Source organism: Panthera leo, chromosome D3, assembly GCF_018350215.1.
Source record: "Panthera leo isolate Ple1 chromosome D3, P.leo_Ple1_pat1.1, whole genome shotgun sequence".
NCBI lineage: Eukaryota > Metazoa > Chordata > Mammalia > Carnivora > Felidae > Panthera > Panthera leo.
Genome location: NC_056690.1, coordinates 9,757,501 through 9,775,672, shown reverse-complemented (window position 1 = coordinate 9,775,672; position 18,172 = coordinate 9,757,501). Strand labels below are relative to the sequence as shown.

Here is an 18,172-nt window from a genome sequence, read left to right as displayed (position 1 = left end):
ATAAGATTTTGAAAACAACCTAAGCAACATACATAGGAGAATAAAACACAGTACATCCACACAATGAAGCGATTTTTTAAATTGAGCCATAACTGACATATATACAAAGAGGTAATCTTGAGAAAATGTTATTAAGTGAAAAAATCAAAGTTCAAGAGTATAATATGCTACCTCTGGTGTAAGAGAAAAAAAATAAGAACATACACATGTGTTTGGTTATTTTGGCAAAAAGAAACAAGAAGACAGTTTAGGGGGAGAAAAGTGAATAAAACAGAAACTAGTAAGATTGGTTGCCCACAGACAGTGAGTGAGTAGAAACAAGGTGAAAGCCTGGAGATGTTGAATGGGAGTAGAAGGTATGAGTGTTAGTGACTTTTTTTTTTTCTTTTTTTTTTTTTGAGAGAGAAAGAGAGAACACGAGAAGGAGATGGGCAGCGGGGGGGGGGGGGGGGGGGGGGGGGGGGGGGGGGGGGGGGAAGAGAATTTTTTTCTATTTTTTTTAATGTTTATTTTTTTAGAAAGGGAGAGAGTACACGTGCAAGCACTTACAAGCCAGGGAGGGACAGAGAGAGAGGGAGACACAGAATCCGAAGGAGGCTCCAGGCTCTGAGATGTCAGCACAGAGCCTGATGCGGGACTCAAACTCACAAACCATGAGATCGTGACCTGAGCCAAAGTTGGACACTTAACCGACGGAGTTACTCAGGTACCACCCACCCCCTCCAGGGGGATTTTCAATCATGCCAGAAATGGTACAAGTCTCTCAGTCTTTCCAGCTTCTTTCACCTGACACAAGAAGGTCTCTGAGCTAATGGACTGATTTTAACTGACATATAATATACAAAAAAATCCCTATAGTTATATATTCTTTTTTCTAATCTAGCTTGTTTCTCTCAGAATAGCTCAGACCTGGATTTGAGTCCTAGCACTGCTGTGAATTATCTGCATAGCCTTATGCAGGTCACTCCTTTTTACCTATGAAAAGGGACAATTTTTCCCTCTTTCCCCACCCCCACTAGGTTGTGAGGGGAAAAACAAAGGAGCTCAAAATGACCTGAGGTCCTATGCAAACTGTGAGGTGCTGAAGGGTAATGAATAATTCTACTAAGACTCAACCGCTATGAGAAAAGAGGCTTTTAAGGAATCTGCCTTTCTCGATTCAGTTGGAGGCAACTCCGCCCCCATGCCAAATCACAACCAGAGCTGCAGAAACTGCCAGTTTCTTTGAAATCCAATAGAAAACTATATAATGAATGTCTGGCACTGAGAAGCAGCTTATGCTAGAACTGCTAGGGCTCCAGGAAGCACAGAGAAAGCCTAGTCCTGCTCACCTTTCCCCATACTCAGGGCCGACTCTCGCCTACTCTGTCATCCCTCAGGTCTCTACAGAGGGCAAAGGAGAAGGAACCACAAGACTCCACTGAACTCCAAGTACAAACTTTATTTCTATTACAAGGATGTTAATAATAGTAGTAGTAGTGGTAGTAGTAAAATAAAAAGAGGGGAAGGGGCTCTGATACTTGGTTTTCAGAGCAAGCCACGGAGCTTAGGCCTCAGGCCTGATCCCGGCAGAGCCCAGCATGGCCCTGGTGGCAACAGGGAGCCCCCAGCCTTCTCCAGCCGAAGGCAGTAAAGAAAAAGGAGCCGTGCTCCCCACCAGAAACAGAAGGCAGTTGTGCCAAATGCCGAAGAAGCAGATTAAAACAAAGCCTCTAGTGCGCTCACCTCTAGCTCAACTCATCTCCAAAAGCCTTGTTCCTAACATATATTGCAACTGGCCTGAACACTCTACCAGGTGCCTCCATACATACCAGAGGCCCAAATTCTAGAGTGCGGAGGGCCAGTACACAGGAGAGGTTACCTAAAAGTTCCCAGATCGAGGCCCCAGCAGGGAAGAGAATCACTCCACTGGTGAGTACCAGGTTTCCAGAACCTTTTCTCTCCTCTTTCCACCAGGACCATACAGCACCAAGAAGCAGTGGTAATAGTATGTCAAAAGATGGAGCCCTGGTGGGCTGAGAGGCCATACACTGTATTTCTGTGAGGCCAAAAGGCAGGCAGCAGCTAAAGCTGAAACATTTCTCAACAGCCTCCCTGCTAACCCTCCCCCAAACCTTCAAACTCCCACAGCACAATCTCAAAAGACACAAAATGGCCATAACCTAGAAAAAGTTAAAATCTGTAAAATCTCCCCTGCCCATAGAGCCCAAGAGGTGGGGCCTGAACTGCGGCAAGTGCTGCTGTGCAGAGAAGATGGAACCAACGTGCAGGTTCTTTGCCGACGCCATTACTCCTCCTCTTCTTCCTCCTCTGCATCCCCAGCTCCCTGCTGCTTGGGGGTTTTTGCCTGAACGACAGAACACAAAGTAGAAAGCAGGAAGTGAAAAAGCAGTCCTCCTCCTTTAGAGCCCTGGAGATGTCAAACTTCTATGGAAACCTCCTCATCCAAAGCCAAAAGAACAGCCCTTTGGCCACGAATGCCTGACCGCTCACCTCTGACTTCAAGAACCACACCAGTTCCACCCATTTCTGAGTCCTAGCTGAGCATCATGGGCTGGATCCCCAATTACCTTTGCAGTTCTGTTGCGGTAGTTGGCGGCTGTGGAGGTGACCCGCGAGTTCCTGCCACCCTCACTCCTACCACTGAAAGAGAAGGATTGGAAACTAGTACCTGAGAGGTTGCTGAATAAGTCAGAAAACTCGGGAGAGAACAAAAACAGCTGGAACCAGACAAAAGCAGCTTTCTGCCAGCAGACCAAACAAATGAGCAACGGAAAACCCACCAATAGCAAAAGAACATGTTGGAATCAGGTCACAATACACACAAAAGTCCACACACTCCCACTATGTTCTCCCGAGCTATTCCCAAGCTCCACTCCTGGGCTACTGATTCTTACCTTGCTCCGTATCTCCCGGAAGGCCCACGGGGGAAGGAGGGTACGAGGTTTTCTGGGTAGAGATTTCGCACCGGGTGAATCACTGGAGCATGTCCAGTGGCCATGGCCGAGTTATGGCTGTTTCGATTCCGCCCCCGGCTGTCTTGGCTGTCTAAGTTGTTGAGCTTCAGTATGCGAGGAGGACTGGGCTGGCACCCAGGTCTGGGGCTTGATGTGGATGTTGACAGTCGGTTACAGGTAGCTGTCATATTGTTAATGGGTCTGCTGGGGGGAAGAGGGTAGGTGGGCCCTTTAGCCATTTCCTGCTTGATATCATCCATGTAACCAGAAGACAGATCTCCTGAGAAGAGAAAAAAGCACCAGTTTTAGGGAAAAGCCTACTCTTGCTATTAGTGCTGGATTTGGGGCAGGAGTAATAGAATTCTGGGTAGAAGAGAACTGCCTTAGCCCTAAAGACTGCTGAAACCCACATCTTCAGGACAGGTTTGGGTCCTGACTTATTTTGTCCACACTTATTACCTGGGTCCTCAAACACAGTCTTCCTGAGTATTCAACAATGGTGTGCCAGCAAACCTCGAAAAATAATTTGTAATTGGCTTTGTAATGGTTAGGTTTAAAAAACAGCTTACTTGCCTAGTCATGCGGGTTTTTGGGTTTTTTTTTAATGTCTATTTTTGAGAGTGTGCATGTGCTCTAATGGGGGAGGGGTAGAGAAAGACAGAGACAGAGGATCAGAAGCAGGTTCTGCGCTGACAGTAGAGCCTGAAGCAGGGCTCGAACTCACAAGCCATGAGATCATGACCTGAGCCAAAGTTGGACACTTAACCGACAGCCATCCAAGGACCCCCCAGACATGCGGTTCTTAAATAATATTATTACTAATGAACTTGAGTACCCTAAACTAGAAACAGGGACCCAGTGCAGACACAGTAAGATCTGAAAATTATTTCCAAATTATCAACTGCACAGATAGAAGACCTGCAGCTGAATAAGCACTGATGAGCCTTTCTCATGGCTGTCCCCAAAGCCATTACCCTATAATACACTTGAGACAGCTCAGTCTAACATGGGACCACAACTAGCCTCAAGAGAGACCCCAGTGAGATCCTACTGTGCTTGGGAATTCAGAATTCAGGTAACCCCCATGTTAGAGTAGCAGATGACAAGTGGTAAGCAGGCCTGAGCCAGCAGCAGACCTGTGGCCTTGGCTCAGCCCTGGCTAATACCCTGGTGTCTGACACGCCTCTTGGGCAGCTCTGGTGAAGTCTCTGGATGCTGGAAATCCTGTCTAGGAATCCCCTCCGTCACATGGTTGTTTGCTGTGGCTGGACGTTGGTCACACTGGTCCTGACAAGAAAAAACAGAATTTGTACTTCAGAATTGAGTTAACCCTAAGAGAGGGAACAACAGGAGGAAAGGAAGGAATGGCAGGTTGGGCAAACACACCTTATGGGGGGAGGGAGGAGACAGATACAACTTCGACAACCACCGTGAAAAAGGGCCCAGGACTAAGAGGAAACACATCTGGAATGGCTCAATCATTCCCATTAGCACCTAAGGCACTAAGAGAAGCACTCTGATTTCTACTAGGATAAGGGAAGGGTTGATCTCAGGAACCCAGAAAAGCACATCAATACTTTGATCAAAGAGGATCTACACGGTTACTTCTTTCATAGTATCTCCTTGGAGACAACAAGTAGTTACTTATGTACTGCTTGATCTAAAAGCAGATGCTTTCTTATAGAAACGTGTCATGTTCTAGCAACAGCTATATCAGACCAACTACATAAATGACGCTGAACACAGCTCCAGGAGTAGCTTCTCATAACAAACAAGACTAGACAGAGAATATATTTTTTACCAACAGGTTGGAATCCTAGACTGCAAAGCTGAAAAAGCACTTTATTTATTTTCAAATGTTTATTTATTTTTGAGAGAGAGAGAGAGAGAGAGAGAGAGAGAGAGAGAGAGAGAGAGAAAAGAGACAGAGCACAAGTGGGGAAGGGGCAGAGAGAGAGGGAGACACAGAATCTGAAACAGGTTCCAGGCTCTGAACTGTCAGCACAGAGCCCGTCGCGGGGCTCGAACTCACAAACCGCAAGATCATGACCTGAGCCGATGTGGAACGCTTAACCAACTAAGCCACGTAGGAGAGCTCCTGAAAAATAACTTTAGACTGTCTAGTCTAATTCCCTCATTTACAGACATCCCCAGTGAAGGGACAGAACCTATCCAAGGTCAAACATAAAGGTAAAGCCAGAACCAGACCTTCAGGTCTCCTGGAATTAGAGACTCAAATGCCACCAAAAGGAAGAAACTGCCTTGTCAAAAATAAAATGTTGGTCAGTGATCTCAGGGAACCTCGCATCCAAATCTTTTTTGGCAGGTCCAGGATGCTTGCTTAAATGGAGTCCTGGCTCCTAGGTCCTCAGCTAATGACATTATGGTTTTAGTTGACAGAGGTAGAGAATGTCTGAAAGCCTGAGGTAGTAGACCCCTTTGATAGCTCACAGAACAGGGCATGGCCAATAGCCAGGTCAGGTTTACATGCAACTTAAAAGCTAAAGAAGCATTCTCAGTTCTAAAAGTCTCAGGTTTACTCAGAGGATCTGCATGGAATGAAGTGGACAGGTCCTCTAGAGACTCTTACCTGGTGATGGAACAGCACCTCCTCCTCCAGCTGTACCCCACAGAATTCACACGGGATGATGACGCTATCCTCTACAGGGGGTGAATTGCTCAGGCCCATCAAAGAGTCTAACTGGTTACTTGCAGCCTGCTGCAAAAACTTTTGGAAGATGACATCAGGGTCCTCCACCTCTTTGGGGGGAGTGCTGCCCATACTGAGTGAAGGTAAGGCACAGGAAGGGTTACAGCTTGTCTGTCTCAAAACACATAGATTAAAAAAAAAAAAAAGTAGAAGTTAAGGAAAACACTACATTCCTAAATCATTATCTAAAAGTCACAAAATGTTAATAATGCTTAATATTGGGGAGAGAGACTAAAAAGGGTGAGTTAGGGCAAACGCAGATGAAACACTCTACTTTTATTTTTAATATTTCTGCTGTTTTGTATTTTTTTTACTGTGTTCATGTTATTTTTTCTTTAGATATTTCATTTTTGGGGTTCCTGGCTGGCTCAGTCAGAATATCTTACTCTTGATCTTGGGATCAGGAGTTCAAGCCCTATGTTGGGTATAGAGATTAAATACATTTCAAAAAAAAAAAAAATATTTTATTTTTAAGTAATCTCTACACCCAACATGGGGCTTGAACTTATAAACCTGAGATCAACAGTCACCTCTCTACCAACTGAGCCAGCCAAGCAACCCAGTGATTATTCTTTTTATTTGGGGGGGGGGGGGGGGGGAGGCGGTTGTTTTTGATTATTCTTTTTAAGTTGAAAAGATTGAAGATTCTCCCCACAACCACAGAATAAGAGAGGCTGTTATCCCTATTAACGGGTTTTCTTATGCTCCTCCCAAGACAAAAACTGGATGTATTCAAATACTGTTACTATTCCACTTATGGAGGGGGCACATATGTTCCACCTAGAGCACAGGGATTAATAGTTATGGAATGGTTCCCTCCACCAGGTAATCCTCAAACACAAAGGCTATTCTCTAACCATTCCTAAATGGCTCAAGAACTTTCAACCATTCAAAAAGAATATGACACCTTTCATATACCAGGTATTGAGAGATTCAGTAGCTAGGAAAACACAGAACCTCCTCAAAAAACTCAGCCTAGTGGTGCAGACCAACAGGGCATCAGGAGCCCATACCACAGGGTGACAGGCTAAAAGAGAAGCAGGCACAGCACTTTCAAAGAGTGGGACTTCTGACCTAGCCTTCAGAACTTAGGATAGTTTCCTGAAAGTCATGCGAGAACTAAGTCCATGAGCAAGGAGTCTGCACTGTTGAGTGTGTTGGGGAGACAGGATGGATGGCCACACACCTTGCAGGCAGAAAAAGTCAAGTGCAAAAAAAAACCCTTAATCCTTCCAGGGAACTGCAAGGACTTCAGTATGCCTCCAATACATCAAAATGTGGCATGAGATGAGACCAGCTTATAAGATGGTCAGTAGAGATGTACACTAGTGACCACAGAATGGGAGGAGCAAGCGGGCCTGCCGGAATGAACATTACTTTTTCCAAGAGGGAACAAGGCAGAGTTTTCAAATCTGTAGGTCAGTCATGCCATGTTAAGAAATACAGTTGCCACTTCTGCCACAGGTGCATTAAAATAGTTTGCTCAAGATCTCATGTGGTCTCCAACACCAACGATGACCTGCACATATTCCTCAAGTAATTCACAACACACCTGATGGTCAATCAGCAGTTCCTCTGGGTAGAGCTCCTCACAGAATTCACAAGGCAACATGGTCCGGTCAGCCGTACCTAGGTATCAGGCCATACAGTCAGACTCAATGAACAAAAACAAACTCAATTCAACCTTTTATCTCCCTTGTGAAGTTTTGTATAAAAGTCCAACTTCCTTTGACATTTCTTATATATAGCAATTTGTGGGGCTATAAATCCTCAAAGGGAAACCATCTAAGAGACAGGCGCTAGGCAAAAAAAACTTCCACTATGAAAAAAGAGATTGCTTTGTCACCATTTCCTGAGTAGGAATAAAGTGATTACTTACCCACTACTCTAATTAAGGAAGAATTCAAATGTGTACTAACTCTAGGCACTAATCTAAAGGCTTCTGTGCAGTATTTCTGTCCCCCAAGAAAACTTATGGAGATCCTACATTACTCTCATTTTACAGATCAGTAAGTTGAGGCCTGCTTATGACTGAAAGACAAATATCCTGAAAAACTCTCCCAGGGGCACCTGGGTGGCTCAGTCAGTTAACCATCGGACTTCGGCTCAGGTCATGATCTCACCATTCATGAGTTTGAGTCCCAACTTGGGCTCTGTGCTGACAGCTCAAAGTCTGGAACCTACTTCACTTCAGATTCTGTGTCTCCCTCTCTCTCTGCCCCTCCCCCACTCTCATGCATTCAAGCGCACACGCTCTCTTTCTCTCTCTCAAGAATAAAATGAAAACAAACAAGCAAAACTCTCCCAGTACAAAATACCAAAAAAAAAAAAAAAAAAGATGCTCAATAAAAGTAACTTAAGAGGGCAAATAAATAAGAGGTTTAAGTCCAGGATTCCCCAAACACAACAGCTTCAGCAAAACTGCTGAACTGGAGGGTGAACAATGAGAGGATGACCTAGGTCTTCACTCTGGGTAGGAGAAAGAAGTCTCCACCAAGAAACAGTAACTAAGTTTGGCCTTTACATGGGTTTGAGTCTAGAATCTACACTTCTGGTTTTATATAAACTCATGTTTATAATTCTTAAAAACCCAAGCCAACCTAAAATTCAATTTAAAATGATCTCAGTCAGTAGTATCGCTAGGCACCTGCCAGAAGCACATATAAATACTCTTAGGAGAACACGGCAGAAAAACTGTTAAAACACATGGGCACACATGCAGGAGGCAGCAAGCCACCATGACAGCAGAAACAACAAATAGCAAAAAAAAAAAAAAAAAAAAAAAAAAAAAAAAAAAAAGACTTCAGATATATTTTCAGACACTATAGAAAAATAAGTATATTTAAAAATGTTTAAAGCTATGTTTAAAATGGAATTAGGACTATCCCAGATATAAGAGATTATTTAAAATACGAGAAGACACAGTGAAGAAAAAAGAACCAAATGGAACTCAAATAGAATAAATGAAAAGTATATAATCACTGAAGTGAAAACCTCAATGGACATATTGAACAACAGATTAGAAAGCAGACAGTTAAGAAGTTGCCCAGAATGCCCCACAGAGGACAAAGAAACAGAAAATGTAAGAAACAGGGAGGACAGAGCAAAAACTAACACATCTAAACAGAATTCAAGAGAAGACTACAAACAGGGTGCCCGGCTGGCTCAGCTGGTAGAGCATGCAACTCTTGATTTTGGGGTCATGAGTACAAGCGCCACACTGGGCATAAAGCTTACTTTAAAAAAGAAAGAAAAAAGAAAATGAAGAGACTACAAAGAATGGACGACAAGCAATAATCAACAAAGTAACAGATAACAATTTTCCATACAGATGAAAAATACAAATCAGGAAAGCTAGCAAAACCCTAGAGATGTAAAGCCAGAGAAACTGCATAACCTAAAAGCCAAAAAGATCTTAAAATCAGCCAGACAGAAAAGAAAATTACAGAAATTTTAAAAAAGTTATTGAAATTAAAAAAAAGGAAAGCTTATAGAAATAACACTAATAGATGACTTCTCTATAGGCAACAACAGAAGCCAAGAAATAGAATATCTTCCAAGAATGAAGACAAAATAATTGGCAAGGTAGAATTGTTATTACCAGAGAAACTATCACATAAAAAAAATAAAGATATTTTCAGACAAACAGAAATACAGAATTTACAATCAACAGACACTTCCAATAGAATTTCCAAAGAATATACCTTAGGAAGAAATTTATCCTAGAAGGAAGTTCTGAGAAACATGCAAGAATGGGTGAGCAAAAAAAAAAAAAAAAAAAGTAAACATGTAATAAGTACAAATAAATATAATGAGTATATAAAACAAGAAATGCCTACATCATGGTGTCAAAAAGAAAATAAGAGAGAACACTAACACATGGGTTTTTGGGGTTTTTTTAATGTTTATTGGGGGAGGGGCATACAGAATCTGAAGCAGGCTCCAGGCTGAGCTGTCTACACAGCGCCCAACATGGGGCTCGAACACACACTGCAAGCTCATTACCTGAGCAAAAGTCAGACGCTTAACTGATGGAGCCACCCAGGTGCCCCCACATCAGTAATTAAAAAAAAAAAAAAAAAAAAAAAAATTTAACATTTATTTATTTTTGAGAGAGAGAGAGAGAGAGAGACAGAGACAGAGTGCAAGCGGGGGAAGGACAGAGAGGCAGATACAGAATCGGAAGCAGGCTCCAGGCTCTGAGCTGTCAGCACAGAGCCTGACACGGGGCTCAAACACATGCACTGTAAGATCATGACCTGAGCCGAAGTCAGACGCCTAACCTAAGCCACCCAGGCACCCCAGTAATTTTTAAGTCATAAATGGGTAATCCTAATTCTGAGGGCACTGTATTAATTGGGAGAACTTTATCACTAAGATTCAGTCTTTGTTAAAATAAACATGTTGAAATTTCCAGGGCAACCATGACAAGAATAGCGACAGAGAACATAAATTCCATACGAGAGGAAAAATGGAATGAAACAAGCAAACAAAAGTCAATAAAACAATCTAATAAATAACCAGAAAGGAGAAAATAAAGGAAACTACACTGAACCCAGTCTTCACTTGTGACTACTATGCTACTGCCTCTTACTTTCTTCCATACCATGAAAGTCAAGTCTGAACAGTTGACAAGGGACTCACATTAAAAGACGCTGCTTAGGTGTGCCTGGGTGGCTTAGGTGGTTAAGCGTCCAGGTAAGTGTGTGACTCTTGGTTTTGGCTCAGGTCATGATCTCACAGTTCATGAGATGGAGCCCCAAGTCAGGCTCCACACTGATAGCACAAACCCTGCTTGGGATTCTCTGTCTGCCCCTACCATGCTCACGTGTGCATACGTGCACGCTCTTTCTCTCTCTCAAGATAAATAAAGTTTAAAAAAAAGATACTGCTTAGAGTTTGGAAAAGGCTTTCTTTGGGGCTAGGGCATTTTCCTAAGGGAAGAAACAGCAACTATTAGGTAAAAAACAAATCAAACGTGGGGCCCTGGGTGGCTCAGTCGGTTAAGCATCCAACTTAGGCTCAGCTCATGGTTTCTGAGTTTGAGCCCTGCGTCAGGCTCTGTGCTGACAGCTCAGAGCCTGGAGCCTGCTTTGGATTCTGTGTCTCCCTCTCTCTCTGCCTCTCCCCCACTTGTGCTCTCTCTCTCTCTCTTGAAAATGAATAAAATGTAAAAAAAAAAAAAAAAAAAAAGAAATCAAAGGTATCAGCATACCATAAAAGGTTGTTGAAATGAAAAGAATTCAAAGCTAAACATTACAATGGGAAGCCTTGTACTGCTCCCCAAAATGCAGGATGCCTCTCTAATGAAACCAGCTTTTAAACAATCTCATTATATTACACATTCACATCCTTTTATACACAAGGACTATAAGGTCACCTAATTACCTGCTGAAAGTGGTAACCTCGGGGGAGAACCAGGAGACTGTTTTCAGTGGGTAAAGACAAAACTTAAACTCCCTCTTACACTCTTTTACAACGTTCATTTTTTTTAATTATTTTTACCTTTCTTCTTTAACAGATTGGGATATAATTTACATATAATGCAATTCACCTATTTGATTTATACACAATCATTTTTATTACATATGCAAATTGTTTTAAAATGTTTTCTACTCACGGGGATGGGAAGTATAACATAGGGAATATAGTTAATAACTTGTAATTTACTGTAGTAAACATTTCATAATGTATATAATTGTTGCATCACTAGGTTGTACACCTGAAACTAACTTAATGTCAACTATACTTCAATTGAAAAAACCTTCTATAATACAAAGAACATTTTCTTAAGGAAGAAAATACAGCCGAAAATAGTGTTTTTCCAATCTGTGGGGACATCACCCTCTAAGGAGCCAGACTCATCCCTTTATTCAATCTTTGAATTTACATGAATTTACATGTTAACCAGTCACTATCTAGAGTAGATCATAAAAACAAAATATTTTACATATATTTACTATTAAAAAGAATTTTTTTAATGCTTACTTATTTTTGAGAGAGAAAAAGTGTGAGCAGGGGAGGGTAGGCAGAGAGAGAGAGAGAGAGAGAGAGAGAGAGAGAGAAAGAAAGGGAGGGAGAGGGAAACACAGAATCCAAAGCAGGCTCCAAGCTCTGAGCTGTCCGCACAGAGCCCAACGTGGGGCTCGAACTCACGAACCATGATATCATGGCCCCAGCCGAAGTCAGAGGCTCAACCGACTGAGCCACCCAGGCACCCCTATTTTTTAAATTAACTTATTAGAAACTACAAAAATTTTTTAAAAGGAAAAATACATCAACACCTATCCAAGTTTCTATTAACACTACCATTTACTTCCTTTAAGCAAGGCATACGACACTCTACCATTTACCCCTTTTAACCAGGACCAATTCCTATTTTATCCAAATCAACAAAATGTTAAGAAGTATCCTACTATTCTTGGAGTCACTATTCATACAGTGGTATGAAGAAAACTCATAGCTGACAGCTGTGTAATTTTAGGTCCCCAAAATCTCTTACAACTCAAGCGTTTTAAATATGTAGGACATGCATCCCTCAAACATACTGTTCTCCAAACTAGAGACCCAAAGTGATGGTTTACTGAACACAATCCAACTTTTATTTTTATTTAAAAAATTGGGGGTGGGGGAGTGGGCGCCTGGGTGGCTCGGACTTCAGCTCAGGTCATGATCTTGCAGTTTGTGAGTTCGAGCCCCGTATCGGGCTCTGTGCTGACAGCTCAGAGCCTGAAGCCTGCTTTGCATTCTGTGTCTCCCCCTCTCTCTGCCCCTTCCTTGCCCATGCTCAGTGTCTCTCTCTCAATAAATAAATGTTAAAAAAAATTCTAAAAAAAAAAATAAATAAAAGATCTGGGGGGGATAAAAAATGTTTAAATAAATAATGTTTATTTTCTTGAGAGAGAGAGAGAGAGAGAGAGAGAGAGAGAGAGAGAGAGAGAGATACAGAATACAAGCAGGGGAGGGGCAGAGACAGAGGGAGACAAAGAATCCGAAGCAGGCTCCAGGCTGTGAGCTGTCAGCACAGAGCCCAACGTGGGGCTTGAACTCAAGGACTGTGAGATCATGACCTGAGCTGGTCAGATGCTTAACCAACTAAGCCACCCAGCTGCCCCTATTTTTATTTAAATGTTTATTTATTTTTTATTTTTGAGAGAGAGTGCAAGAGGGGGTGGGGCAGAGAGAAAGGGTGAGAGGGGATCGGAAGCCAGCTACATGCTGACAGCAGAGAACCTGATGTGGGGCTCAAACTAACGAAATGTGAGATCGTGACCTGAGCTGAAGTCAGATGCTCAACGGACTGAGCCACCCAGGTGCCCCCCAACTTTTGTTTTTAGAAGTTTAGTTTTATTTTTTTTAGGAACCTCTACATCCAACATGGGGCTTGAACTCACAACCCAGAGATCAAGAATTGTAGGCTCTACCGACTGAACCAGCCAGGTGTCCCAGAATTTTTATTTTTATTTTAAAAGTTGTTTGTTTGTGTGTTTTGAGAGTGAGCAAGCATATGCGAGCAAGTAGGGGAGAGGGAGAGGGTGAAAGAGAATCTTAAGCAGGCTCTGTGCCCAGTGTGGAGCCCATCATGGGCTTGATCTCCACGAACTGTGAGATCATGACCTGATTCAAAATCAAGAGTCAGGCACTTAACCAACTGAGACACCCAGGTGCCCCCAGAATTGTTTTTAAATGCAGGCAGGGAGGGGAGCAAAGTTCTTTATAGAATCATAACTATTTAGAACAAAGGATAAAAACAAAATCACTATTGCACAATTGTCAGTTATACCTGATTCAAGCAAGAAACCTTAGTGAATACAAAAAACTACTAAATAAAAGATGGTGTAAATATCTCATTCCCCCACAATCTCAAAATAACAATCTGCATGTAGCTATTATAAAGATAAAAGCTATCCATATAATGAAGGTACCTGACAGACTTCATTTTAATGAATAATAGGATAAACTGACATCTTGAGAAGGACAGCATCACCAACATAGCAATTCTGCCAAAACTGTGTAACCTGAATCTAAACATGGGAAAACAATCAGACAAATCTAAATTAGGAAAGAAATATTCTGCAAAACAACTGCCCTGGACTCTTCAAAAGTACCAATGCACTGAAAGAAAGAAAGAAAGAAAGAAAAAAAAAGACAGGTGGAGGGGGCTAAACTAAACCTAAAAAGAACACAACGTATAATCCTGGATTTTGAAAACAAAAAAGCTCCAAAGAACATTATGTATAAGTCGGGAACCTCTGTTAAATTTCCTGAGAGTGGTATTTGTATTGTGTTTACATAGAATACCCTTGTTTTTAAGATACATGCTGAAGTATTTAGGGATAAAATGTTATGTCTGCAACTTATTCTCAAATGATTCAGGGGTAGAAATAAAAATATATAAAATAAATGGAAAACACTAAAACTGGCAAATATAAACAAGGGGTATATAGATAGGAACTGTACTATTCTGACAACTTCTACAAATAAAAAGTTGGGGAAAGCAAAACAAAAAAGGCAAATCTTATCTGATGGAAAACTTACAATTGTATATAAATTATATGGTGTTAGACAAAAAAAAAAACCTATAGAGACAGAGACTAGTGCAGAAAAATAACAAACCTACCCTTTATGTCATTCAGAGCATTGGGACCTTCAAGGGACTGGTCTGCACCACATACAGCCCTCCAGAAGTCCTGCTCAGCCATGCTGTGGGCCTGCCCTTCATTTTGCAGACTTAGGGCCAACATGAAGTCCAGGTTTGCACTATCTTCACCACCCTCTTTTGGGGGCTGCCGGGTTCTATTCCTTTCCTGCCTTTCTTGTTCTTCCACTGGATGGGAGAAAAAAAATAAAACAGTACTCAAAATACATTAGAGATGTTGCTACCCCTCAGCTCAAGTCCATGCCGAGCAACTATTCAAGGTTTACAGGCATCTATGCAGGAACAAAAGAGGCCTAGCCTTCCTGTTCTCATAGGACTCCAAATATTAAGTCTGCTGTGATAAAAGTCTCCACTATTATTTTGTTTTATTAATACCCAATACAATGGGTGTCCAGCTAGCTCAGTTGGTAGAGCATGAAACTCTTATTAATACCCAATATTATTGAACTATAATTATGAAACAAGCACCATGCTTAACATTTTATATATTCTCGCACTATAGCAGAATGGTTTGAAGCATGGCGTCAGATTGCTTGAATTCAGGTCCCAGCTCTGCCACTTACCTACCCTCAAAAGACTGCTTATGACAACTAAATCAGTTAATACATATAAAGCACTTTACAAATGCCTGAAGCACATCAGGTATACTCAGTAAATATTAGCTGTTAACAGCACTGTCACTGTCATTGTTATCATTATCATCAACCCTAGCTGTAATCCAACAGTAATCCAACAGCAAAGAGTTTCTACTGTTTCCCATCTATAGGAAAGTTATTCTTCTTAATGTTACCTAAATAAATAGAAACCTGATTGCAGTTTAATGTTTATTTTGAAGGAGAAAGAGCATGCATGCACGCAAGCAGGGGCAAACAGAGAGGGAGAGAAAGAGCATCCCAAGCAGGCTCCACACTGCCAGCGCAAAGCTCAACATGGGGCCCAATCCCACGAACTGTGAGATCACCATGAGGCAAAATCAAGAGTTGGATGCCCAACTGACTGAGCGATTCAGGCGACCCAATCAGGTTTCTATAATTAAGATCTATTTGCCCCCAAAGCACTCTTCCCATTTGCCCTGAGATTCTGACACCATTCCAGTTTTCTAAGCCAAACACAACTCACACAGATTATTCTGAATTGGAAAATGGGCTGTCATGTTCCTTTGGTTGGTAGTCCTACTATGGAAAAGGTCCAAGTCAAAGGCTCTCAGCGGTCTTCGGGGTAGCCTCATAGGTGGGTCCAGAGCCTCAATTTGTCTGAGGAGCTGGGATGCAATCCAGATTCCATCTTGACCCCAAGACTCATCATATGCATTAGGAGGCATGGCAACCTCATCTCTTTTTTCCTCTCCGTCTCTCCCACAAACTTCAGGATGAGTCTTCAGATCTTTCACCAGGACATTGCGCCCACAATTGCCACATAACTCCGTCCGGGCACCACAGTAATCTTCATGGTCCTTCAGTTTGAGAACAGAAAGTTCCAAATCACAGTGCTGGCAAAGGGCAAGCCGTAAAGGACACTCAGTTTCCTGCAACACAGGGTAATGAGGCAGTTAATATGCAGATCTAAGAGAGCCTATGTTTTAATCAGGGCAAGGAAAGCCAAAAATATATATTTACTTCAATATTCTCTTCCAGCCCTAGCTTTGCCTGCCATGCTTTTCTATGCATTTAAGAGTCACAGCTTCCCTCTTGGTCCCTGTCACCAGGTTCTACAGAGGGAAAGAAATTCTTAAAAGGAATCTACTCAGCCACCCTATCATCATTTTGTGCACACATTACAAAGTAACCTAAAATCAGAGGCACCCAGGAGCAAATAGCAAAAGCATAGCAATCCAGATATGTTTGTCAAAGTCACACCAGCCTAATTTCCCTTTACCATTCCAATCTCTTAAATACCTGGTAATGAGGAAAACAGGCTGTTCTTTAGAAAGACACTGATTTCTCTAATCTGCACATTTGTATATAGCACTGGCTTTAAATTGATTGAATAAACCAGGAATTACCAATGAAGATGACCCCAAGAGTATACAGACTCAGCAGATGAAGGACAAAACTTTTATACTTATTTTGAAATTGTAAATAAAACGCTTTTAGGTCAGTAATCTCAGTAATGTTGGCCCTATGATAACGCACTACTCTCTTCATGGTGCAGGAAAACTAACCTCATGCTTCTTTAATTGCCTCTTCTCCAACTTCTTGTTACATTTGCAGGTCACCTATGATAAGAAGTGACAATAAATTGGCTTTGTGACAACATAATCACTTGCTACTGCAAAACAGCAAGTATAATACATTTATGAACATTTGAGTGCTTGGGTGGTTCACCTGACAATGTTCTGTATCCATGTGACTCTCCATGTCAGATTTGGGAAACGGTTCCTTGCAGATAGGACACATACCAATGTTCCTTTGACAGTGGATCTCATGGATGGTAAAATTAAACACAGGAATTTCTTTCTTGCTACAGAAACAGATCAAAGTGAAAGACAAGCATTACTGACCTCTGCACAGTGGTATCACATGGAAATCTGGCTTGTCTGATCTTTAGTCTCCATTACTTCTCTTTAGTAAATCTAGTCTATTATAAGCTCTTAAGATTGTTACTACCCCTGCTTTTCAAGAAGTCCTGAAAGTTTTGAGTCTTCTGCACAACAATGAGTTATCAGTACTATGTACTACCTTTACAAGCTCAGCCTCACCTTCTACATGCCAGAGCTAATCAAAGCCAGCAACATGAAGTCAGACACCAAGAAATGAGCTGCGCTTCTCTATTGTTTTTTAAATGTTTATTTATTTTTGAGAGCACAAGCAGGGGAGAAGCAGAGAGAGGGAGACAGAGGAGCAGAGATCTGGGGCGGACTGCGCTGACAGCAGCGAGTCCAATGTGGGGCTCAAACTCACGAACCATGAGCTCATGACCTGAGTCAAAGTCGGACACTCAACTGACTGCCACCGAGGTGCCCCAAGCTAGGCTTTTCTAAAACCATCCATGATCCCAAGCACAATGATACACTCCAGGACTGTTTAAAAAAAAAAACAAAAACAAAAACAAAAAAAACAGAACAAAACAGCCTACCATTTATTTTCACTCTCAGTCTGAGGTAGGTTTAATCTCATTAGACTTTATTCCACTAAAAGTCAAACCAAAAAGAGCAGATGCCAGCATTGGGATAGCCAGTGGGGAACAGAAAACTGCCTCCCTGGGGCACCTGTGTGGCTCAGTTGGTTGGGCAGCTGAGTTCAGCTTAGGTCGTGATCTCACGGTTCAGAAACCGGAACCCCTCATCAGGCTCTATGCTGGCAGTGCAGAGCCTGCTTGAGATTCTCTTTCACTCTCTCTCTTCTCTGCCCCTACCCCTACTTGCACTCTCTCTCTCAAAATAAATAAGCTGAAAGAAAGAAAGAAAGAAAGAAAGAAAGAAAGAAAGAAAAGAAAGAAAGAAAGAAAGAAAGAAAGAAAAAGAAAGAAAGAAAGAAAGAAAGAAAGAAAGAAAGAAAGAAAGAAAAGAAAGAAAGAAAGAACTGCCTCCCTTATATCCCAGATGCCTTTCAAAGTGGGCTAGATACTGGTCAGGAACATGTTCTCTGTCCTTGTTGATATAAAGTTCACTGCAGAACTGTACAAAAATGAAGTCCTGAATCCCTTCCCCCAATCTTGTCTCCTCACTCACTTTTTGCCATTCTCTTTTAGTTTAAGGAATCCAATTAAATATCCTATCTAGGGGTGCCTGGGTGGCTCAGTCAGTTGAGCGTCTGACTCTTGATTTTGGCTTAGGTCATGATCTCATGGTTCATGAGTTTGAGCCTGCGTTGGGCTCTGTACTGACAGTGCAGGGCCTGCTTGAGA

At 42.0% G+C, this 18,172-nt stretch overlaps 2 protein-coding genes across 3 annotated transcripts in view; both read right to left on the bottom strand.

Moving 5' to 3' along the window:
* LOC122204271 (60S ribosomal protein L6-like) overlaps positions 1 to 18,172 on the bottom strand; it is a 738,693-nt gene that overhangs the window by 215,488 nt on the left and 505,033 nt on the right. The gene's annotated exons all lie outside the window — the stretch shown is intronic.
* The window catches only part of TRAFD1 (TRAF-type zinc finger domain containing 1), a 27,872-nt gene continuing 11,121 nt past the window's right edge, over positions 1,422 to 18,172 (bottom strand). Inside the window, exons 3-12 of one of the 2 annotated variants that reach the window (XM_042911738.1) lie at positions 16,651 to 16,786; positions 16,488 to 16,541; positions 15,446 to 15,851; positions 14,288 to 14,494; positions 7,220 to 7,296; positions 5,548 to 5,778; positions 4,124 to 4,244; positions 2,898 to 3,237; positions 2,571 to 2,643; positions 1,422 to 2,347 (exon numbers count right to left, since the gene is read on the bottom strand). In XM_042911738.1, coding sequence (XP_042767672.1) covers positions 2,288 to 2,347; positions 2,571 to 2,643; positions 2,898 to 3,237; positions 4,124 to 4,244; positions 5,548 to 5,778; positions 7,220 to 7,296; positions 14,288 to 14,494; positions 15,446 to 15,851; positions 16,488 to 16,541; positions 16,651 to 16,786 — 1,705 coding nt within the window. In that variant the 3' untranslated portion in view covers positions 1,422 to 2,287. Of the gene's footprint in view, positions 2,348 to 2,570; positions 2,644 to 2,897; positions 3,238 to 4,093; positions 4,245 to 5,547; positions 5,779 to 7,219; positions 7,297 to 14,287; positions 14,495 to 15,445; positions 15,852 to 16,487; positions 16,542 to 16,650; positions 16,787 to 18,172 lie in introns of those variants that run through there. The other variant, XM_042911739.1, reaches the window with a different exon arrangement.